The 20,935-nt window shown below is 40.5% G+C and overlaps 1 protein-coding gene across 1 annotated transcript in view; it reads left to right on the top strand.

Moving 5' to 3' along the window:
• Positions 1-4,388: 4,388 nt before the first annotated feature.
• The window catches only part of PDE3B (phosphodiesterase 3B), a 150,598-nt gene continuing 134,051 nt past the window's right edge, over positions 4,389-20,935 (top strand). The window contains exon 1 of the mRNA XM_063438612.1: positions 4,389-5,282. Within this exon, the coding sequence (XP_063294682.1) occupies positions 4,494-5,282 (789 nt within the window). The 5' untranslated portion in view covers positions 4,389-4,493. The remainder of the gene's footprint in view (positions 5,283-20,935) is intronic.

Here is a 20,935-nt window from a genome sequence, read left to right as displayed (position 1 = left end):
TAGTTAAAAATGATTGCACCGGCCCTGAATCTAAGCTCATATTAGGGGGATTGGAGAGCTCTAATCACTACTCTGCTGGAAACCGGAGAGCTATAATCACTGCAGCACTTGGGATTCGAGAGACTACTAATGGATATACTCAGCCGGAGCATAGGGGATCCGTTATATGGTGCTTCCATTTTGTTCTCTTCTGTCCATGATGTCTGCAGTTTGCCCTTCTGTGGGATGCTTTTTTACTAATGATTGAGTGTTAATTACCATAAAGACTGAAATGAAATCTTGGCCAAAAAACATTTCAGGCACCAACACCACTTAAGTGGTTGCATCACCTTTGAAGATCTTGCATAGTTTGCTGCAGTTTGGGAGTGCAAATGAAAGGAGATATGATTACCTGAAGCTGTCTCCTGCAAGCGCTACCATCTTTGTTCAGCTCCTTCCCTATAGACTAACTGGTGCAGTTCACAAGTAGATACCCTAGTTGATGGCTATGGGAACTGACAAAGCTTCACCATGAGACCAAGTATTTCCTACTTTGGATTATGATAGCTTTCGACAGAGTTCAAATTTCAATGAAATTCCAGTGCGGTCAACTTAAAGGGACATTATAGGCCAATAAAATTACCTTCGGTTAATGAAGCTATTTTGGTGTATAGATCATGCTTCTGAAGTCTCACTGCTTACATTTCTGCCATTTAGTAGTTAAATCACTTTGTTTATTCAGCCATAGTCCCTGCATGTGACCCCCACAATCTCCCAAACACTTCCTGGAAATAGAGATCTTATGCTTAAACTTATTTTATTGCACATTCTGTTTTATTTAGAATTTCTTACATCCTGCTCTGTTAATAGTCTTTTAGACCCTGCAGATGCTTCCTGAGTGGGATTAAAGTTCGATGTACAGACCAAAAGATATACACTTATCAAGCAAGTTAACATCTGATTAAAAACGAAACTATTTTAGCTTGCAGGCTGTGTGAGTCACAGCCAAGGGGAGGTATGGCTAGGGCTACATGAACAGAAACAAAAGTGATTTAAAGGGACACTATAGTCACGATATCAACTACAGCTTAATGTAGTTGTTCTGGTGTCTATAGCCTGTCCCTACAGGCTTTTTAATGTAATAGCTGCCTTTTCAAAGAAAATGCCGTGTTTACATTATTGCCTAGGGGCACCTCTAGTGACAGTCACTCAGACAGCCACTAGAGGTGCTTATGGGTCAGTGCTGCACAGTCGTTCAGCATTTCCCCGCTCTGCATGGAGACACTGAACACTCCCTATAAATTCAATGCATCTCTATGAGGAGATGCTGATTGGTGCAGTGCTGCCATTTGCCACAAATGCACGATATCCTTTCCTATGGTAGAGCATTGGATTGGTTGAGATTAAGTTTGAAAATCTCAGCCAAAAGGGTGGAGCAGAACCTGTTGCAAAAAGAGACCCGTGCGGCGCTGGAAAATGGTGAGTAAAATCACCTTTTTAACCATGGGTATTTTAGACTTATAGTGTTAGGAATACATGTTTGTACCTTTAACTCCTAATTGGCTGAGAATTGAGTAGTGACAATGCAGAGGCATGATATATAGACCAAAACTACTTCATTAAGCCAAAGTTGTTTGGATGCCTATAGTGTCCCTTTAAGTATTTCATAAAGACTTTCATTATGAAATACTCAGACTTAAAGGACCACTCTAGGCACCCAGACCACTTCAGCTTAATGAAGTGGTCTGGGTGCCAGGTCCTTCTAGGGTTAACCCATTTTTTCATAAACATAGCAGTTTCAGAGAAACTGCTATGTTTGTGAATGGGTTAAGCCTTCCCCTATTTCCTCTAGTGGCTGTCTCACTGACAGCCTCTAGAGGCGCTTGCGTGATTCTCACTGTGATTTTCACAGTGAGAGCACGCAAGTGTCCATAGGAAAGCATTATGAATGCTTTCCTATGTGACCGGCTGAATGCGCGCGCAGCTCGTGCCGCGCGTGCGCATTCAGCTGACGGGGAGGAGAAGAGGAGGATCGGAGGAGGAGAGCTCTCCGCCCACCGCTGGAAAAAGGTAAGTTTTTACCCCTTTCCCCTTTCCAGAGCCGGGCGGGAGGGGGTCCCTGAGGGTGGGGGCACCCTCAGGGCACTCTAGTGCCAGGAAAGTTGAGAGCTGAGAGTTGAAAGCTGAGAGTGTCAGATAATCATTCTAAGCCTATGATCTCCGCCCTGAATGGCCGGCCTTAGCTCAGTGGGAGGGCTTCCGAAAGCAGAGATGGTAGTGGTTGGCATCTTGTGGGACCCAGGTAAGTTGTCAACTCATTCTTAAGTTGTTTGAGTACTTACTCTGGGAGGGCTCCATGGCAGTCCTGGCACGATAACCACTTCAAAGAATAGATAGCAATGTATTATTGGTCCTTATGGTTTAAGGTTTTTAGGCAGAAGAGACGATCTGCAAGCAGACTAAGCATAACCAGAGACAAGCTGAGGTCAATGGGATTCAGAATTACACAGAAGTGAGAAACAGGCCAAAGTCAAGGAATACAGAAAACCACAATAATCAAATAACACCACAGAGCCAAAACCAGAAAAAACAAAAAGCAATAAGAACGCACTCTTGGGTAAGCAAAGACCATGACAGGACACATGAACCCCAGAAAGAATTGCTATTAGTTAGTGTCAGATTTGTGAGTTTGGAACGTCCATTACTGGTGTCGCAGGAATGACACCACCTGCTGCAGCTCTAAAATATGTGGCAACTCTCTGGCTATAAGGTGCTTCAAGTGTGGAATGGCAGGAGTCAGAAAGGACACCATGTGGAGCTCAGACAGGGCAGATCTGTGACAGCTAATATGTATATATAATTTACTTTATCACTTGCACATGTCTCAGTGATTTTTTTTATTTATATATATTTTTTGTTGATTCTTGACATATTGGTTAGCCTACATAACTGTTACTGATGTATACATGTTTGCCAAAATATTCTGCCATGATTTCCTATAACTGAATAACAGGAAAATGTCTTTTACATGGTTTAACTCACACGTCGTTATTAATATTTTACTACACGCACCACAGAATTACATGTGTTACTTCCATATATTGCATCATACATGTCTTGTATATAAGATATCACGTGTGTATGACTGACGTGTAGAATACCTGGATGGTTTACAAGTGTGGTTTTCATCTGTCAAGAAGCATATCACACACATCTGGCTGATTTTATATGGATGTTATTTACCAGCACACACATCTGGCTGATTTTATATGGATGTTATTTACCAGCACACACATCTGGCTGATTTTATATGGATGTTATTTACCAGCACACACATCTGGCTGATTTTATATGGATGTTATTTACCAGCACACACATCTGGCTGATTTACACGGATGTCATGTACCATATCATACCTCTGGATGATTTACACGGATGTCATGTACCATGTCACACATATCTGGCTGATTTTAACGGATTTCATATACCATATCACACACGCCTTGCTGATTTATACGGAAGCCTCTAGCATGTAAGCTCATTGAGCAGGGTCCTCAACCCCTCTGTTCCTGTGCGTTTGTCTGGTTACAGTTACATGTCTGTTAGTCCACCCATTGTACAGCGCTACGGAATTTTGCTTGCGCTATATAAATAAAATAATAATAATGCCATGTACCAGATCAGGCTATGTGTGCATTTCCTGTATTATAAATATATCACTATTATTTGGAATGCCCATTATATTGATATAGCAAGTTTCCTGGCTATTGCTATTATAAAGAAATTATTCATGCATGGAAAGTAAACAATGCATTCAACACACTGATTTGATGTGATTCTGCTGTAGCTGTATTTGAGGTGACTGACAGGTTTTGGCTATTATACTGGTGATTATGGCAGTTGTGTTGTTGATTCCTGTATGATCTGGATGTAATTCTAACACGATTTCTAATGTTTTGGGATGATTGCGTCACGCTCCGGCTACTTTTAGGGCTGCTTCTGGCAGGAGTTGTGAAGCTTGGGGGTGATTCTAGCAGTTTCGGGGTGAATGTGTCAGACTAGCTGCTTCTGGTACTTTTAGAGTGATTATAGCAGGATTTGTACTGCTTGGGTTGATTCTAGCAGTTTTGGGGTGAATGTGTAAGGCTTTGGCTACGTTGCGAACGCTGGAGGAAGTTGCAATATTTTTTCTGACTAGTTCGTGTCCGTAAAATAATACGGGGAAGGGGGGGCGAGGGCTGGCGCGGCAGGGATCCGTTACCGGGGAGCGAGGGCTGTAGTGGCAGGGACCCATTACCGGGGGAGGGCTGGGACCCAGGGCTGGGGGGCAGGGACCCATTACCGGGGGGAGGGCAGGGACCCATTACCGGGGGGAGGGCTGGGACCCAGGCTGGGAGGCGGTCCGCGAGTTCCACTAGTAGGAAGAGCAGAGAGAGCAGTGCGAGCTCGGAGGGAGCATGGGGGGCACCCGGGGGCCCCGCAGGACATGATGTCGCCCTGGGGCTGTCCGGGGCATGGCTCCTGGGGAAGACGCTGACATGAAGCCCCCCGAGTTGTCCGAGGGGCCCCGGAACGGCTATGTGAAGAGCTGCGTGACCCCCCTGAAGCCGGACCCCCCGCGAGGCACCCTGCGCACGCTGTTTCGGCTCCGCACCCCTGCCGGTTGCGCTGTGGGGGCTGCGGTCCTTGCCGTGCTGGGGAGCGGAGCGGGGTGGGCGCTGCTCAGGACCCCCCACTCCTTCTTGCTGGGCTTCTCCCACGCCCTGAGCCCCCTCTTCAGCTTGGGATGTGCCTTTTTCTTCCTGACCTGCTACCTAGCCCGCTCTCACAGGGGACCCGGTGGGCTGTGGCCCCTGGCCCTGCCCCTGTGCTGCTACTCTGGGGACCTGCTGGGGGCCCAGTTCCTGCCCCACGTGGTGGCCCGGCTCCTGGCTGTGCTGGGCTGTGTGGGACTCCTCACCCTCTACCAAGCTCTGCGGCTCAGACATAGTGTGCTGGTCCTGGGCTTCTCAAGCCTGGTCTGGCTACTGGCCATCACTAGCCTCAGCCCCCTGCCACAAGCCCTCAGAGCCCTTGGAGCGTGCCTAGTGGGACTGCTGGGCTCCTTGCTGGCCCTGGGCTTCACACACTTCTTTCAGATAAGGGAGGCCCACCCTAGGGCCACCATGGTGGAGGACAAGGTGCCTGTGATCAGACCCAGGAGGAGGTCCAGCTGTGTGTCCCTGGGTGAGAGCTCGTCAACTTACTATGGCAGCGGCAAGATGTGCAGGAGACCTTCCCTGCCCTGTATCTCAAGGGAGCAGGTATGTTGGATGGGGTCTTCCTTTAATTGGGGATTTGGGGGGACATGTCCTGTGTCTCCAGGGAGCAGGTAGAATTGATTGGTGTATGAGTAAAGACTCTGGTGGATAGCTCTGGAGTCTGCTTGAAACAGGCAGGAAACTCCCTCTGGATACATTTTATTTCCCTTCTATCTGATAAAACAAAGTTTGCAATGTCCTGGATGTGACATCCCAAATAAGCTTTAGATCCTAGGGATAGGGAACTCTGTTGATTAGGAAGCCCCCAATAGATGTACAGGATCTGGGCTGCACACTGTTTCCCCACCCCACCTTGCACTGTTGGAAGTCTTATACTTTTCTACTTGTTTTTCTGTAATTTGCTTTGTTTTAAGTGCTTTATGGTGTGCAACCTTTACGATTTGTCAATAATTCACAACTTCTGATTATGTAGAATAGCATTGTACATGTAGTATATTGATTTTATCTGTGTGTTTTTATATAATTTGTGCATGTTTTTATATATCTCTTGTTACACCTGAGTTACCAGCTGCACAGGAAAATTGTTAAAGGGGAGGGGGGGGGGGGGGGGAACACATACACAATTGGTTTTTATACACTGAACATCAAGTTTTAGTAAAATGAAGCAGCAATAGCAGTTTTTCAACCAGCTCAGCTGTGGTCACGGTGTTATTTTAGCAAAATGTTTCTATTCGATTTCCGTTTACTATAATTTGCTGTTAAGTGAATACACCCCAGGTAAGCTAATGCGCCATACCAAAGGATTGGGGCCAATTGACTGTGTAATGGCACATTTAAGGGTATAATAGCTGAGCTGAGAAACCTGTTTTAATTGGGGAAAAGTTCAAATTTGACTATTTCGGTCTAACATTTGCAATTTCTGGTTTAGTGAATACGCCCCAGTGTTGTTATTGTAGAAAGTAAGTATATAGTCTGAGTATGGCGTCTGCAGGCGTTTGTTTATGTAACACACTTTATAATGGCTGTTTATCAGATCAAGTGTGAACACAGGGATAATAATTGCTTTGTTCAGTTACCCTTGATGTTCGCCTTATTCTCTCTTTATGTAGTCTTGAAGCCAGTTTTGAAATGTTTCAGAAATTGCTAAAAAAAAAAAAAAAACAATTTGCTATTTTACTCTAAAATTTCTTTCAAGCAACATGACGTGTGCACGAGTGAAATACAGAGTAAAATGTACTTCCCATTCTGTCATTCTCCACACCAGCCTGGATCTAGATTAATAGGGAACTGATTTGATTTCACACCTGATACTAAAGAAGTTTTATAAGGACTGGACCGTGCAGAACTGATTTCTATAAAAGTTTGTAAATGTGGGAGTTAAAAAATTCTAGTAGACTCATGTAATTTTAAATCTGCCATTGTGTTTGTTTTGGTAACTTGCATTCTGTATGCACACATTGTTTGTATAGTGGCCATTATATATATTTTTTTATACTTTTGATGCTCTGTCTAGGAAATGTTTGGATGTGCGTTCGTTTTTTTTATTTTTATTTTTTTTAATCTCTGCCTTAATGTAGGCTTTCTCCTCTATAATTTAACACGGGGGCATGTTTGCTAATCTGTGATCGGAAGTCCCTGCAATGCATACGTTAGAAACACATTTTTTTGAATAAATCTGAGTGTATGTCATTTAAAATAACAGTGTGGTTATACGGTGATTCCCACCAGGATCACCGCACTTCAGCATGTATTTCCAACCCTAAAAGGGCTACCGTAATTAGGAAATGTTATGTTTCCCTTTAAAAGAAAGCAAGGGTTCAAATAGGCCCAAACTTTAGCTCTTCACCTTCCTCCCTATCATGGGGTGCTTTTTATTTAATATTTTGAATAAAGAATTTGTCAGGCAATGATTTTTTTTTTTTTAACATTCGAGCAGTTTTTATTTTTAAGTCCTCACTTTACATTAATGGGAGAAGGTCTATTTGGTGGGTTTTCGTTCTGTCAGTGGCATTGCTGGTACTGCCATGAGTTTGGTGCTGTAGGCCCAGCCTGGGCTTATTGCAGGTTTGTCTGCTCTGAACCTGTTTTAGTGCTGGAGATTGCACTGTGCATGATTTATGTGTCGGACACATGACACTGTATCCTGCCCTCAGGGTTACCTTACTAGAGGTCAGGGGTCGCCTCTCGCCAGCTGGACTGTCTCCTGTTCTGGTGGTTTATGTATTTTAGTTTTTAGACTTTTTTCTTTTTCTCATGTCTGATACGTTATTTGTAATACATATAAATGTCACATCCATTGTGGTCTTTGATAGAGTATATGCAGCGTTTACAGATTTTTTAAAATACATTTATTCATGGTAAAGTGCTGAGGTACAGATGGATTACTAATTGTGTAAACTAAATCCATAACCCCTAATTAACTTGTTCCAGACAAATGACCAGCCAGCACTGTCACATTACCCCCTGGTTCTGGAGCGGTTAAGTTTTTTTTATCTTGCAGTTTTATTTTTTATCTCCTAAGCTGGATAAAAAGAAGTTTGCACTTTGAAGAAGTACTGTTGGCTGCTGAGTCCTGGCTAATAGAAAAGCGCTGTTTACTTATGATTAGAGAGCGTGAGGACCTGCATGCAGTGACAGGTGCAGCTCTGTTAATCGAGGTCTCCCCATGTCTGTGACTCCATTTCCCAAGATGCTCAGCCATTAGTGTGTTGGCAAGAGTTTTCTTGGGATGTATATGTGACAAAATTTATAGCATATTTCTCTCTCTGAATTTACCAAGTAGGTTTGTCAAAGTGCAGAACCAACTGCTTGTTTTCTTTTTACTTCGGAATAGTTTTTAATCTTTAGCAAATACAAGAAAATACAAAAATTTCAAGGCACCCATTTTAGAAAAGCCATAGTTTACAATCCACCAGTAACTGCTCAATTCAATGGCATGCCAAACGCTACCCCTGGGACTAAACTACACAGCTGCCATCATCCTCTTTGAGATGTAGTCTGGGTGTTTTTAGTCCAGCGGACTCGCTCTTTGGTTTTCCTGATGAATTACTGTGAAATGTGGGCAAATTTAAATTCCCAAAATAAAAATATTGTTATTGTGTTAACAGTCTGTACTGGTCTGAAAAATGTTGGGGAAAACTTTGCAGTGAGTTTGAAACTGTGAGTGAAACTGCTTGTGAGTTTGAGTAAGCTATAGAGTATCTCACACTATAATGGTCCTATGCATTGTATGTATCTGCAATGCATAGGAGGGCAGACACTGTAGGAAGTGTAGGCTTTTCATCTTCCTAAATCTTCTACCAGACATTGTTTATCTAATTCTTCTTACATTTAGGCTGAAATCAAAAGCCACACGTAACATTCGCTATGTCACTTGGATCTGATGCCTTTTGGTATTGGTGGTATGTATATGCTCCATTTCAGCAGTTTTCCCAACTTTTATTTTTCTTTTCCTATTTGATTTCCATTTCACAAGTTAAAACTGTCTGTTTTTGGCCGGAATGTTTATTTTATAAATCTGAGATTATTTAGCTTTTTTTTTTAATTTTTAATTTTTTAAATTAATATTGCCACTTTTTAACTTTTTTGTTTTTAACCAGCTGACAGTTTATTCAACTTGTTTTCGACTACAGCATCTATTAACCAGATGCTGGTGAAGTGATGGGGCCTGTAAGAAAACAGGTGGCTTAACTAGTCTAAAACCAGTTGTTATTTGTAAAACGCCAACAGATTCTGCAGCAGTGTATAATAGGTCAGGGGTAGGCAACCTTTTAGCAGCACTGTGCCGATATAGGATTGTGATGTCCCGTAGCGTGCAGTCCTATTTTTTTTAAATTGAGGTGTGTATGCTGCGGTATTCTGCTTGTGTTATTTTTACTGTAATTGCTTTGTATCGTTGTATATGTGCGTATATGCAGGGCCGTCTTTAATATTGACTGGACCCTGGGCAAAGCATTTGCTTGGGGCCCCCTCTGGATGAGCTATTATATTGTATATGTTCATGAGTAGTTTATGGTATTGTGTATGATACTTATGAATGTAAGCTGTGTATGGGGGCTGCTTGTGGAATTGTGTGTGTGGATGGATATGTCACATTGTGTGTTTGGTAGTGTGTGGGGCTGTTTGGGGTATTGTATGTGAGAGGCTGCATGTGGAGTAGTGTGCATGCATGTGGATTGTTAGTGGTGTTGCGTTTGTGTGTGGGCTGTCCGTATTATTTGTATGAGGGAACGGTTATTATGCATTTCTGTGTATATCTAGCAGTGTGGGTGGCTTCCCTGGGTTCCAGTGGGGACCAGGCCGGCCAGGTACATGTCAAGGACAGGAGCTGCAACAGAAACTGCGTGCTGCTCTACTACTGTGTGGATTGTCATTCACAAGTGCTGGGAGGAAGTGATCTGAGATCACTTCCTCTACGTGCTGCAATGCATAAATTGAGGATTGTCCTTCACCACCTTTTCGGATTAGCAGAAATCTGAAGTTTTATTGGAACTCCTGATAGGCCAGAGTCTGTTTGGCTCTAGCAGCCTTGAGTGCCGTGCAAAGGCACCTCGAGTGCCGTGCATGGCACTAGTGCCGTAGGTTGCCTACCCCTGTAATAGGTGGACTAACGAATAGGTAGTTGCAATAAGACAAACTGGACATACAGGAACAGAAGGTGCTGAGGACAAACAGTTCACTGAGCTCCTGTTTACCAAAGCTTGCAATCTACAGAGTTAGTCTGGTTTTCAGGTCATGGTCTACAAGCTCCACGGTTGTCGAATCATTAATTTTGTTTAATTTCTGGCTACTTACGTGTGATCCTCAAACTAGACTGTAACCGATCTCGTTTTATTTCCAGATACAAGGGAGAGGAAGCCCTGTTCTAACGTTTACTAAATTCCTCTGTTACATTTTAATCTGCTGTCCTGCAATTTACATGTGTGACAGTTTCTGCACCCTTTTCATTGGGAGTTGGCTGTAAAGGAAGCCTTTCCTGATGCTTGATAAAATCACCTTCTCAATGGCTGGCTGAGAGTTAGTAAGTTAAAAGTCTACAAAAATTTAGAGCTGCATGCTGGTTCACCAAGATCTCTAGACAAATCTATTTCATTACTCATTTATTTTATATATATATATATATATATATATATATATATATATATATATATATATATATATATATATATGTATATGATTTTTTTGTAATTTCTATTTGGGACAATAAAACAACTTGGATCCAAACAGCAGTTATTAGTAATATCTGCATTTCTGACTTACCGTATTTATGAAGATTTTATTTCTTCCTTTAATTTTTGCACCAACTCTGCTGTGCAGGATTATAGTTTGTGCTGGATTTGTATCATGCTGCTAATTCTCTGGAAAAGCCACAGTCTATGTACAAAGGTTCCAGAAAGTTCAAGTATGTTATTACAATGTAATTTGTCATCTTATTCATTGACTCCACTAACAGTCCAAAACAAACAAAAAAAAAATCTTAATTCATCTGCAGAGTGTGGCCTCGAACCCTGTACTTTTTCTGTTCCTGAGATTCTTAGTCTGTGTAGATTAACCAGTGACAGATTTTGATATATGCCAGTCCTTTTTTTGTTTTGATCAGTTCAGACCATAACAGATCTAGATATGTATTTGTAGCTTCGCAGGATGTGCTGCAGTGACTTAAGCTCTCTGTATTGCACTTTATTTAAAAAAATTGCCTCAACTATTTCACGATTTATTAGTGACAGTTAACACTGTTTAGATACATGGCTCTGTCCTACCAATGAGTGTAGAATATATATAATTTTTTTTGTCATTTTAGTTATGGTTCTGTTTTCCTTCCCTTCATGTCTCTGGATTTTACCGTTACCATTTCTCCATCCAGTCGTGTTCCACTTGGGAGATAAGGTTTTCACGTGAGCTGATGGGTATTGTGGAAAATGTGACTTTTTAATTTAATAAATGCTCAGATTCTTAAGAATATATTTTACTCTTGACTGCTTCACTTGTTTTTATATGTAAATTGCTGTCATTCCATGATTGTGTACAAATGAGCCAACATGCTCTGGAACAAGTTTAAAGTTTAAACTGTGGTATGAAATGTGGAATATTCTGCTGCAAAGAGCTTGCATATTAAAGAGTTTTTAAAGGACAACTGTCACCTACAAACTATTTCATTCATTCATTATATTCATTTAAAAACAAAATCTATTTCCTTTAAAAACTTAAGTAGAGTAACATATTAAATGTTACTCTACTTAAGTTTTGAAAGGAAATAGATTTTGTTTTTAAATGAATTATGTTTAAAAAAAAACCCACAAAAAAATCACTTGTCCCTACCTTTAATATAACAGGATCCTTCAGCCATATACATATGAAGACATTTGTAGTTACAACTGAATTAAGGGTATCTATATGCTTAACTGTAATAAAAAAAATGGGGTAAGATCTTCAAGATAGGTTCTACCTGTAAAATTCTTTGAAATGCTCTTCTAATTACTTACTTCTAATATGTAACATACACAAAACTTTGCTACAGAACGATGGTGACAAAATCTGAAGCTTCCCATTATATACCGTGAGGGAAAAAAGTATTTGATCCCCTGCTGATTGAACGTGTGCCCACTGACAAATTATCAGTCTATAATTTGGATGGTAGGTGTATTTTAACAGTGAGAGACAGAATAAAAAAAAAAAAAAAAAAAGAAATCTGGAAAAACACATGTCAAAAAAGTTATAAATTGATTTGCATGTCAATGAGTGAAACAAGCAAGATTTCTGGCTCCCAGGTGTCTTTTTATACAGGTAACAAGCTGAGATTAGGAGCTCTCTCTTAAAGGGAGTGCTCCTAATCTCCGTTTGACTATATAAAAGACACCTGTCCAGTGGTGTATCTTGGTTTTGTGCTGCCCTAGGCAGGACAAAACTCAGACACCCCCCCCCTCTCCGCGCGCGCGCCACCCCCACCCAACCCTTCCCCCCTGCCCCGCCTTCTAAATACACACACATTCACTGACAGATACGCATACACTAGCTAACAGACACACACAGTCAGACACACACAGTCGGACACACACACACACTAGCAAACAAACACAGTCGGACACACACACTAACAAACACACACAGTGAGACACTAACAAACACACACAGTCGGACACACACACTAACAAATACACACAGTCGGACACACACACTAACAAATACACACAGTCGGACACACACACACTAACAAACACACACAGTCGGACACACACACTAACCGACACACACACTAACAAACACACACAGTCGGACACACACACACTCACAGACACACACAGTGAGACACACACACACTAACAGACACACACACTCACATTAACACATTTTTTTTTTTTTATTTACTCTCCCCCCTCCCCCCCAGCCTCCTTACCTTTGGGAATGCTGGGGGTGGGGGGGTTCTCCCATTCCCTGGTGGTCAAGTGGCTGCAGGGCGGCACTGGCGGGCAGGCTGGGCGGCCGGCGAGGGAGCTCTTCCCCTGAGCTCTCTGCTCAGCTCCCTCGCGCGCCGCCCGCAGAGTGAGGCTGGGAGGCGGAGCCGGAATATGACGTCATATTCCGGCTCCCAGTCTCACTCTGCGGGCGGCGCGCGAGGGAGCTGAGCAGAGAGCTCAGGGGAAGAGCTCCCTCGCCGGCCGCCCAGCAACCAGCAACCAGCCCAGCATGTCTGTTAGCCACAAGGCTAACAAGACATTTGCCTTGGGCATTTGGGGGCGGCGTTTTTTGCCGCCCCCTGGAAAATGCCGCCCAAGGCAAATGCCTTGTTTGCCTCGCGGCTAATACGCCCCTGCACCTGTCCACAGTAGCAATCAATCAGACTCCAAACTCTCCAAAATGGTGAAGACCAAGGAGCTGTCCAGGGATGTCAGGGACAAGATTGTAGACCTACACAAGGCTGGAATGGGCTACAAGACCATCGCCAAGCAGCTTGGTAAGAAGGTGACAGCATTTGGTGCGATTTATTTGCAAATGGAAGAAACACAAAACAACTGTCAGTCTCCCTCGGTCTAGTGCTCCATGCAAGATCTCACCTCGTGGAGTTTCAATGATCATGAGAACGGTGAGGAATCAGCCCAGAACTACACGGGAGGATCTTGTTAATGATCTCAAGGCAGCTGGGACCATAGCCACCAGGAAAACAATTGGTAACACACTACGCAGTGAAGGACTGAAATCCTTCAGCGCCTGCAAGGTCCCCCTGCTTAAGAAAGCACATGTACAGGCCCATCTGAAGTTTGCCAATGATCATCTGAATGATTCAGAGGAGAACTGGGTAAAAGTGTTGTGGTCAGATGAGACCAAAATCAAGCGCTTTGGCATCACTTAAACTCGCCATGTTTGGAGGAGGAGGAATGATACTTATGACCCCAAGAACACCATCCCCACCGTCAAGCATGGAGGTGGAAACATTATGCTTTGGGGGTGTTTTTATGAAAAGGGGACAGGACAACTTTCTGTATCAAAGAGACAATGGATGGGGCCATGTACCGTCAAATTTTGGGTGAGAACCTCCTTCCCTCAGCCAGGGCATTGAAAATGGATCGTGGATGTGTATTTGAACATGACAATGACCCAAAACACGCAGCAAAGGAGTGGCCCAAGAAGAAGCACATTAAGGTCCTGGAGTGGCCTAGCCAGTCTCCAGACCTTAAAGGAAAACTCTAGTGCCAGGAAAACAGTCCCTCTCCCTCCCACCCCCAATCCCTGGTTGCTGAAGGGGTGAAAACCCCTTCAGTAACTTTCTCCTCCCTGTTATTGCGTCTGCCGGTGGGCGAGACTGATCCTGCCGGTGGGTGAGACTGACATTAGAGCTCCCCATAGGAAAGCATTAAAAATGCTTTTCAATGCTTTCCTATGGGGAAATGAGCGACGCGGGAGGTCCTCACATAGCGTGAGGACGTCCAGCGACACTCTAGCACAGGTTTCCTGTGCTAGAAACCAGGAAGTGCCCTCTAGTGGCCGTCTAGTAGATAGCCACAAGAGGTGGAGTTAACTCTGCAAGGTAATTATTGCAGTTTATAAAAAAACTGCAATAATTACACTTGCAGGGTTAAGAGTAGTGGGAGTTGGCACCCAGACCACTCCAATGGGCAGAAGTGGTTGGGGATGACTTGGGGGAGGATCTGCAAAGAGGAGTGGGACAAAATCCCTCCTGAGATGTCTGCAAACCTGCTGGTCAACTACAAGAAACGTCTGACCTCTGTGATTGCCAAAAAGGGTTTTGCCATCAAGTACTAAGTCGAAGGATTGAAATACTTATTTCACTCATTGACATGTAAATCAATTTATAACTTTAACATGCATTTTTCTGTTTTTTTTTGTTCTGTCTCTCACTGTTAAAATACACCTACCATTAAAATTATAGACTGATAATTTATTTGTCAGTGGGCAAACGTTCAAAATCAGGAGGGGATTGAATACTTTTTTCCTCACTGTATAAGGACTGGTTAAAATCTATTAGACAAACTTTTGCCTGATACATGTCATGAATATTATTGACGTCCAACTTAAGCTAATATATACAGGCGGTATTTGGTCCCCTCCAAACTTGCTGCTATGTACCCCCATTATTCTAACAGATGTTAAAGATGTGGTACCAAGGAAGACTCCCATATGCACATTTAATAGGAGTGTGAGCTAATTAAACCTTTATGGTTACTGTTTTTTGATGGTTTGAAATCTCTTACCAAACTCAATTTTAGAAAAAAAGACCTGAAACGGCTTTGCTCTATCTAAATTAAAACTAAAAACAATGATCATTTATACACTTCATTGTAGCTTCATAGATGTTGATATGTAGACATTGGAGAGGCTCTAGTCCAATAACTTGGACTTAATTAAAAACAAAACAAAAAAAAAACGTTTTTATACCAACTTAAAATAGAAAAAGGCCTCGCATGGATACGTTTAACTTCCATTGCCTAAAGTAATGATACGTGAAAATGGTTAGAATGTTTTCAGGAGCAATAGTGACTTTTTTTTTTGTCTTTTAAAGCTGAATTGTATTGGTTCTAAACTAAACACAATATCTATTGTTTGTCTGTCATATGAATTACTCGTATATCACTTATTTGTAATTATCGCTATAATGAATTTAATAAAGACTATTTAATAATGATACAAAAAGACTGTCTGTCTGACCGACCCAAGATGCATGCATATAGCTAAAGTATCCTGTCCTATACCATCAGTAGAGAAAAGTTTTTTTCTCTTTTTTCACTTCTCTTAAACTTCATTTAAAGGATATTTATTTTCAAAACAGGATGAAAGGATTATTACAGAATTTTGAGCTGACTGTTTTACGTTTGAGGGGTCAATATTCTGTGCTCACTTTTGTAATTGCTTGTCAAAAATTTCCAAAGTGTTTGAATTGTTCTTTTCAGTAAGAAGCTATACAGCTGATGTATTCTGCAGACTGCCTCTATCCCCCATTGTTGGCTGAAAGAGTTACTTTTTTGAGACCTGTGCAGCTCATGTATATTGCAGTGCTTTGATCCTCACTGTGGTCATAGGAAGGGTTAAATGCAGGAGCCTGAGCAGCTCATTTATTCTGCATTGCTTCAATACTTCAGTACAGAAAGGGTTAAATTGTGAGCTCCCTGTCCTGTATTTAGGAGCCTCCTGTGTGCACATTGTTGTTGTCTGTGCTTTGTGGTGATGTGTTGTCTTGTAGAACAGGTTGGCGAGGAGCAGTGTTTATGTGTCTGTTTACTCTTTGGCGCACACACACAACTATGGAGTGATGCAAATGTTATTTAACCCCTTGATTGCTGGAGAGGTCTTACAATCCACGTGTCACAGCTCGCACATCCTTAGCTGCCTTTTAAAGCGTTAAATGCGGTCTGCAGAAAATTGGCCTTGAGCATTTCACATTCCCCTCCCAAAAGAAAATGTAAAGAAATTTGTTGAATTGTGCATATAGTGTTTTACCACACTGCTCTTAAAATAGTGTGTGTGTGTTATATAGTGTATTATCACCTTGCTCTTTATATAGTGTGTGTATATAGTGTATTATCACACTGCTCTTTATATAGTGTGTGTATAGTGTATTATCACACTGCTCTTTATATAGTGTGTATATAGTGTATTATCACACTGCTCTTTATATAGTGTGTATATAGTGTATTATCACACTGCTCTTTATATAGTGTGTATATAGTGTATTATCACACTGCTCTTTATATAGTGTGTATATAGTGTATTATCACACTGCTCTTTATATAGTGTGTATATAGTGTATTATCACACTGCTCTTTATATAGTGTGTATATAGTGTATTATCACACTGCTCTTTATATAGTGTGTATATAGTGTATTATCACACTGCTCTTTATATAGTGTGTATATAGTGTATTATCACACTGCTCTTTATTTAGTGTGTGTATATAGTGTATTATCACACTGCTCTTTATATAGTGTGTGTGTATAGTGTATTATCACACTGCTCTTTATATAGTGTATTATCACACTGCTCTTTATTGTGTGTATATAGTGTATTATCACACTGCTCTTTATATAGTGTGTGTGTGTGTGTATATAGTGTATTATCACACTGCTCTTTATTTAGTGTGTGTTTATATATATATAGTGTATTATCACACTGCTCTTTATATATTGTATTATCACACTGCTCTTTATATAGTGTATTATCACACTGCTCTTTATATAGTGTATTATCACACTGCTCTTTATATAGTGTATTATCACACTGCTCTTTATATAGTGTATTATCACACTGCTCTTTATATAGTGTATTATCACACTGCTCTTTATATAGTGTATTATCACACTGCTCTTTATATAGTGTATTATCACACTGCTCTTTATATAGTGTATTATCACACTGCTCTTTATATAGTGTATTATCACACTGCTCTTTATATAGTGTATTATCACACTGCTCTCTATATAGGGTATTATCACACTGCTCTTTATATAGTGTGTGTGTGTGTATATATAGTGTATTATTACACTGCTCTTTATATAGTGTATTATCACACTGCTCTTTATATAGGGTATTATCACAGTGCTCTTTATATAGTGTGTGTGTGTGTATAGTGTATTATCACACTGCTCTTTATATAGTGTGTGTGTATAGTGTATTATCACACTGCTCTTCATATAGTGTATTATCACACTGCTCTTTATATAGGGTATTATCACAGTGCTCTTTATATAGTGTGTGTGTGTTTATGGTGTATTATCACACTGCTCTTTATATAGTGTGTGTGTGTGTGTGTGTGTGTGTTTATGGTGTATTATCACACTGCTCTTTATATAGTGTGTGTGTGTGTGTGTGTGTGTTTATGGTGTATTATCACACTGCTCTTTATATAGTGTGTGTGTGTGTTTATGGTGTATTATCACACTGCTCTTTATATAGTGTGTGTGTGTATATAGTGTATTATCACACTGCTCTTTATATAGTGTGTGTGTGTGTGTATATATAGTGTATTATCACAGTGCTCTTTATTTAGTGTCTGTATATAGTGTATTATCACACTGCTCTTTATATAGTGTGTGTGTGTGTGTATATATAGTGTATTATCACAGTGCTCTTTATTTAGTGTCTGTATATAGTGTATTATCACACTGCTCTTTATATAGTGTGTGTGTATATAGTGTATCACACTGCTCTTTATTTAGTGTCTGTATATAGTGTATTGTCACACTGCTCTTGATATAGTGTGTGTGTGTGTGTATATATATAATGTATTATCACACTGCTCTTTCACTGCATTTTACTACCTCACAGCCCCCATTGTAAATTGTTTCAATTCCTTGATACGTTGTGGCTTCCCCAGTCTGTTTCCTTTAAACTGCAAGAAATCTAGCATAGAAAACTTCCTTTCCACCTATACATCCCATTTAATTACTTTACTTTATTTTTAATGTCTAATTTTGTTTCTGTATGTCTAAACTCTACATAGCAGAGAAAAAAGTTTCCTTTCGTCGAATGTTGCCCAGTCTTATGTTTGTCTGTATAAATAAACAGATTTGTTCACATCTCTCCTGCAAACATATGACATAAAGAGTCGGTACAGATTGGTAACAGCAGAAAAGGTTTGATTATTGGATTTACTGTTCGAAGAATTGCTTCATGTGTTTATTTATTTTAAATTAGAGGCTTCAAAATTGTGTGTGTAATATCTCCCCGTTGCTATCGAACATCTTTAAAAAGAGAATCACATGTAGCCAGTAACTTTGTATTTTCAAGCTCTGAATTTAGTTGGAAAGTGACCTTTAATTCAGGAGGGTGAGATCACTCATCACATTGAAAGTTTACATTTTAAGAATTTTTTTTACTAGATAGAAAATACTTGTACCTATTCAGATGTTAATGTGTGTTGTTTTGTAAAATGTTCTTGATTCTCAATGACATTTTTATTTTTTTCTCTTGTCTCTATGAATTAGTTTATTTTCACATTATAGTACTTTTCCTAGCAGCTACCTTTTGGATTTAGCTAGTACTCGCCACTCATTGTTCAGCAATTAGCTGATCCCGGACCCCTGGCTGCTAAGTATTCTGTCCGTCTGTTCTCTCTTGGTTTCCGTTGGACAGTAAAACCGTGACTCAAACTTAACCTGCATCAAATTAGATATAGAAACACATGATTTAACCTCTTTCTGACGTAGGCTGATGGGTTTCATAAAAAAACTAAAACAAAACCTAAACTAAAAAAACAATACTGCTATAAAATGGTCGGATGTGCGTCTGTTCATTTTGTTGTATACAAGTTATCTGTATTTACATGCGCTCTATGTAGCATTTGGATGCAACTATAAATGTTAGGAGTAGAACTTTATTTTCTTTTATTTATAATTTTATATACTAAACATTTTTGTTTTGTGTCTTCTGGAAACAGAATTGGCTTATTTAAATATTTCTAGATGTGTAGTATATTGGGAACTGTTCTATGAGATCAGCCATGAAAGGGTATATTCAGCCCCCGAAGTCCATTCTAATTGTTTCAGTAGACTGCAGTAACGCTTTCTGCAGAACTGTTACCTTGACGTCATTCGTTAAAAAAATGACAGGGTGCCACTGGATAAATGTTCTAATGAGTGAAAAGAAAGCAAAATCCAGATCATTATAAATGAATACCCCCCACTTCCAACTAGTACAATTTCACAAATCATTGTTATCCATTACATTTACATTACACAAGTAGACTTTAACATGTAAGATCCCTTTCATCCAAAACGTTCAATATCAGAATTAAACAAATTGAAAACAAATTGTAAACAAATTCACACGTCTATCCTCTGTCTAAGTTTGGTTTATTATTTGTTATTGTTTTTTTTTTTTTTTTCTTCGTAGGCCATTATGTCTGAGGGCACAAGTAGGATTGGGGGACAGATATTCTAATGTAAATGTCTACACCTTAACGGCTTACGTTTCTGTAACCATCTAAATACAATGCAGCTTTCAGTGTTCCTGACTGTATAATAAATGTGGCCTCTATTCCAGTCCAGCTGTTTGTCCTGTGAAAAGGGGAAGTGAAAAGCAGTTTGTCGTCACTGGCTGTGTTTACTGTGAAACGTTTTTCTCAGTGTTTTTTAGAGCGTGCTCTCGGGGGTATCCTGGGACCATTCTCAGTCACTATTTCAGTTGGTGTTTTTTGCACGGTGTCTGATGATTTGTGTCTTTGCATGTTCTAATTTAGAAGATAATGTGTCTTTCATTAGGATAGAATTAAGCCTTTCTGTGCTGACAGGAATGCAATTACTGGGAATGTGTTATTATGATTAATAATGTTTTGTTACTGTTGTGAAAATATATATCCGTGCAAAAAAAGTGTTTTTAGATCCTATGGTCTTTCTTTGCTAAAATATCTTATCAAATACTTCTGCAAGTACAATAAACTACCATTTTTTTCTGTTTTGTTTCTTCTTGTTAACAGTTTGAATTTTGCTTTTATTGTGTACTATTCTTGAACACCTGTTGTATTTCAGTGCTCCCTCCCTGTACACCTGCCATGGAATAATTTCTGATCTGTAGGTGGGATACCATCATCCATTTCCTGCATGTGATGGCTAATGAGCATACAAGACCCCCTTGGCAGCCATTTTTCATTCCAACTAGATGCACGCAAGAACTGGCAGAGATTGATATGTGGGTATAGTTTGTGATTTACTGTTGGGCGCAGTGTTTGTGTTGCATTAGCTAAGTATACTGGCAGACTTTTATCAATGCATTTGTTATTTATTAATTTTTTGGGGGCTTTTGTTTTTTTAATAGTATTGCTCCATAAATCCACCAATCTCCCCGCCCTCTCATTTTTGTGTTTTTCCTTTTGGTTCAAAAATCTTGCTGTATCGGATATTGTAAACTTTAGTCAAAAGCTGACAAATTACAATTCCTTGCCACTTCCTTTCTTTAACCAGAAAGCACTCGCTGCAGAAGTTATGGTGCCAGGGGTATGTTATGTAAGTGGCTTTCCCAATTGTAAACCGTAAAACCATTATAAAAACATTTGACCTTACCCTGGCTCTGCTGCTCCTCATTTCCATTAGTGAAAACAGAGCCATAAGATTCCAAGCAGGGGGTTAGAATTTAGAGAGCTCCAGCTTCTGCCTCTGTGTGTGAAGTAGTGAAGGTGGGGAGCAGCGTTCTAAAATGGTTTGACTACAATGTGTGTCAGGGCTCTCTTGGCACCATAACAATGATCATT

This window comes from Pelobates fuscus, chromosome 12 (genome assembly GCF_036172605.1).
Source record: "Pelobates fuscus isolate aPelFus1 chromosome 12, aPelFus1.pri, whole genome shotgun sequence".
NCBI classification, from domain to species: Eukaryota; Metazoa; Chordata; class Amphibia; order Anura; family Pelobatidae; genus Pelobates; species Pelobates fuscus.
Note: the sequence above shows the minus strand (reverse complement) of the source record. Positions and strands in the feature narration are given on the sequence as shown.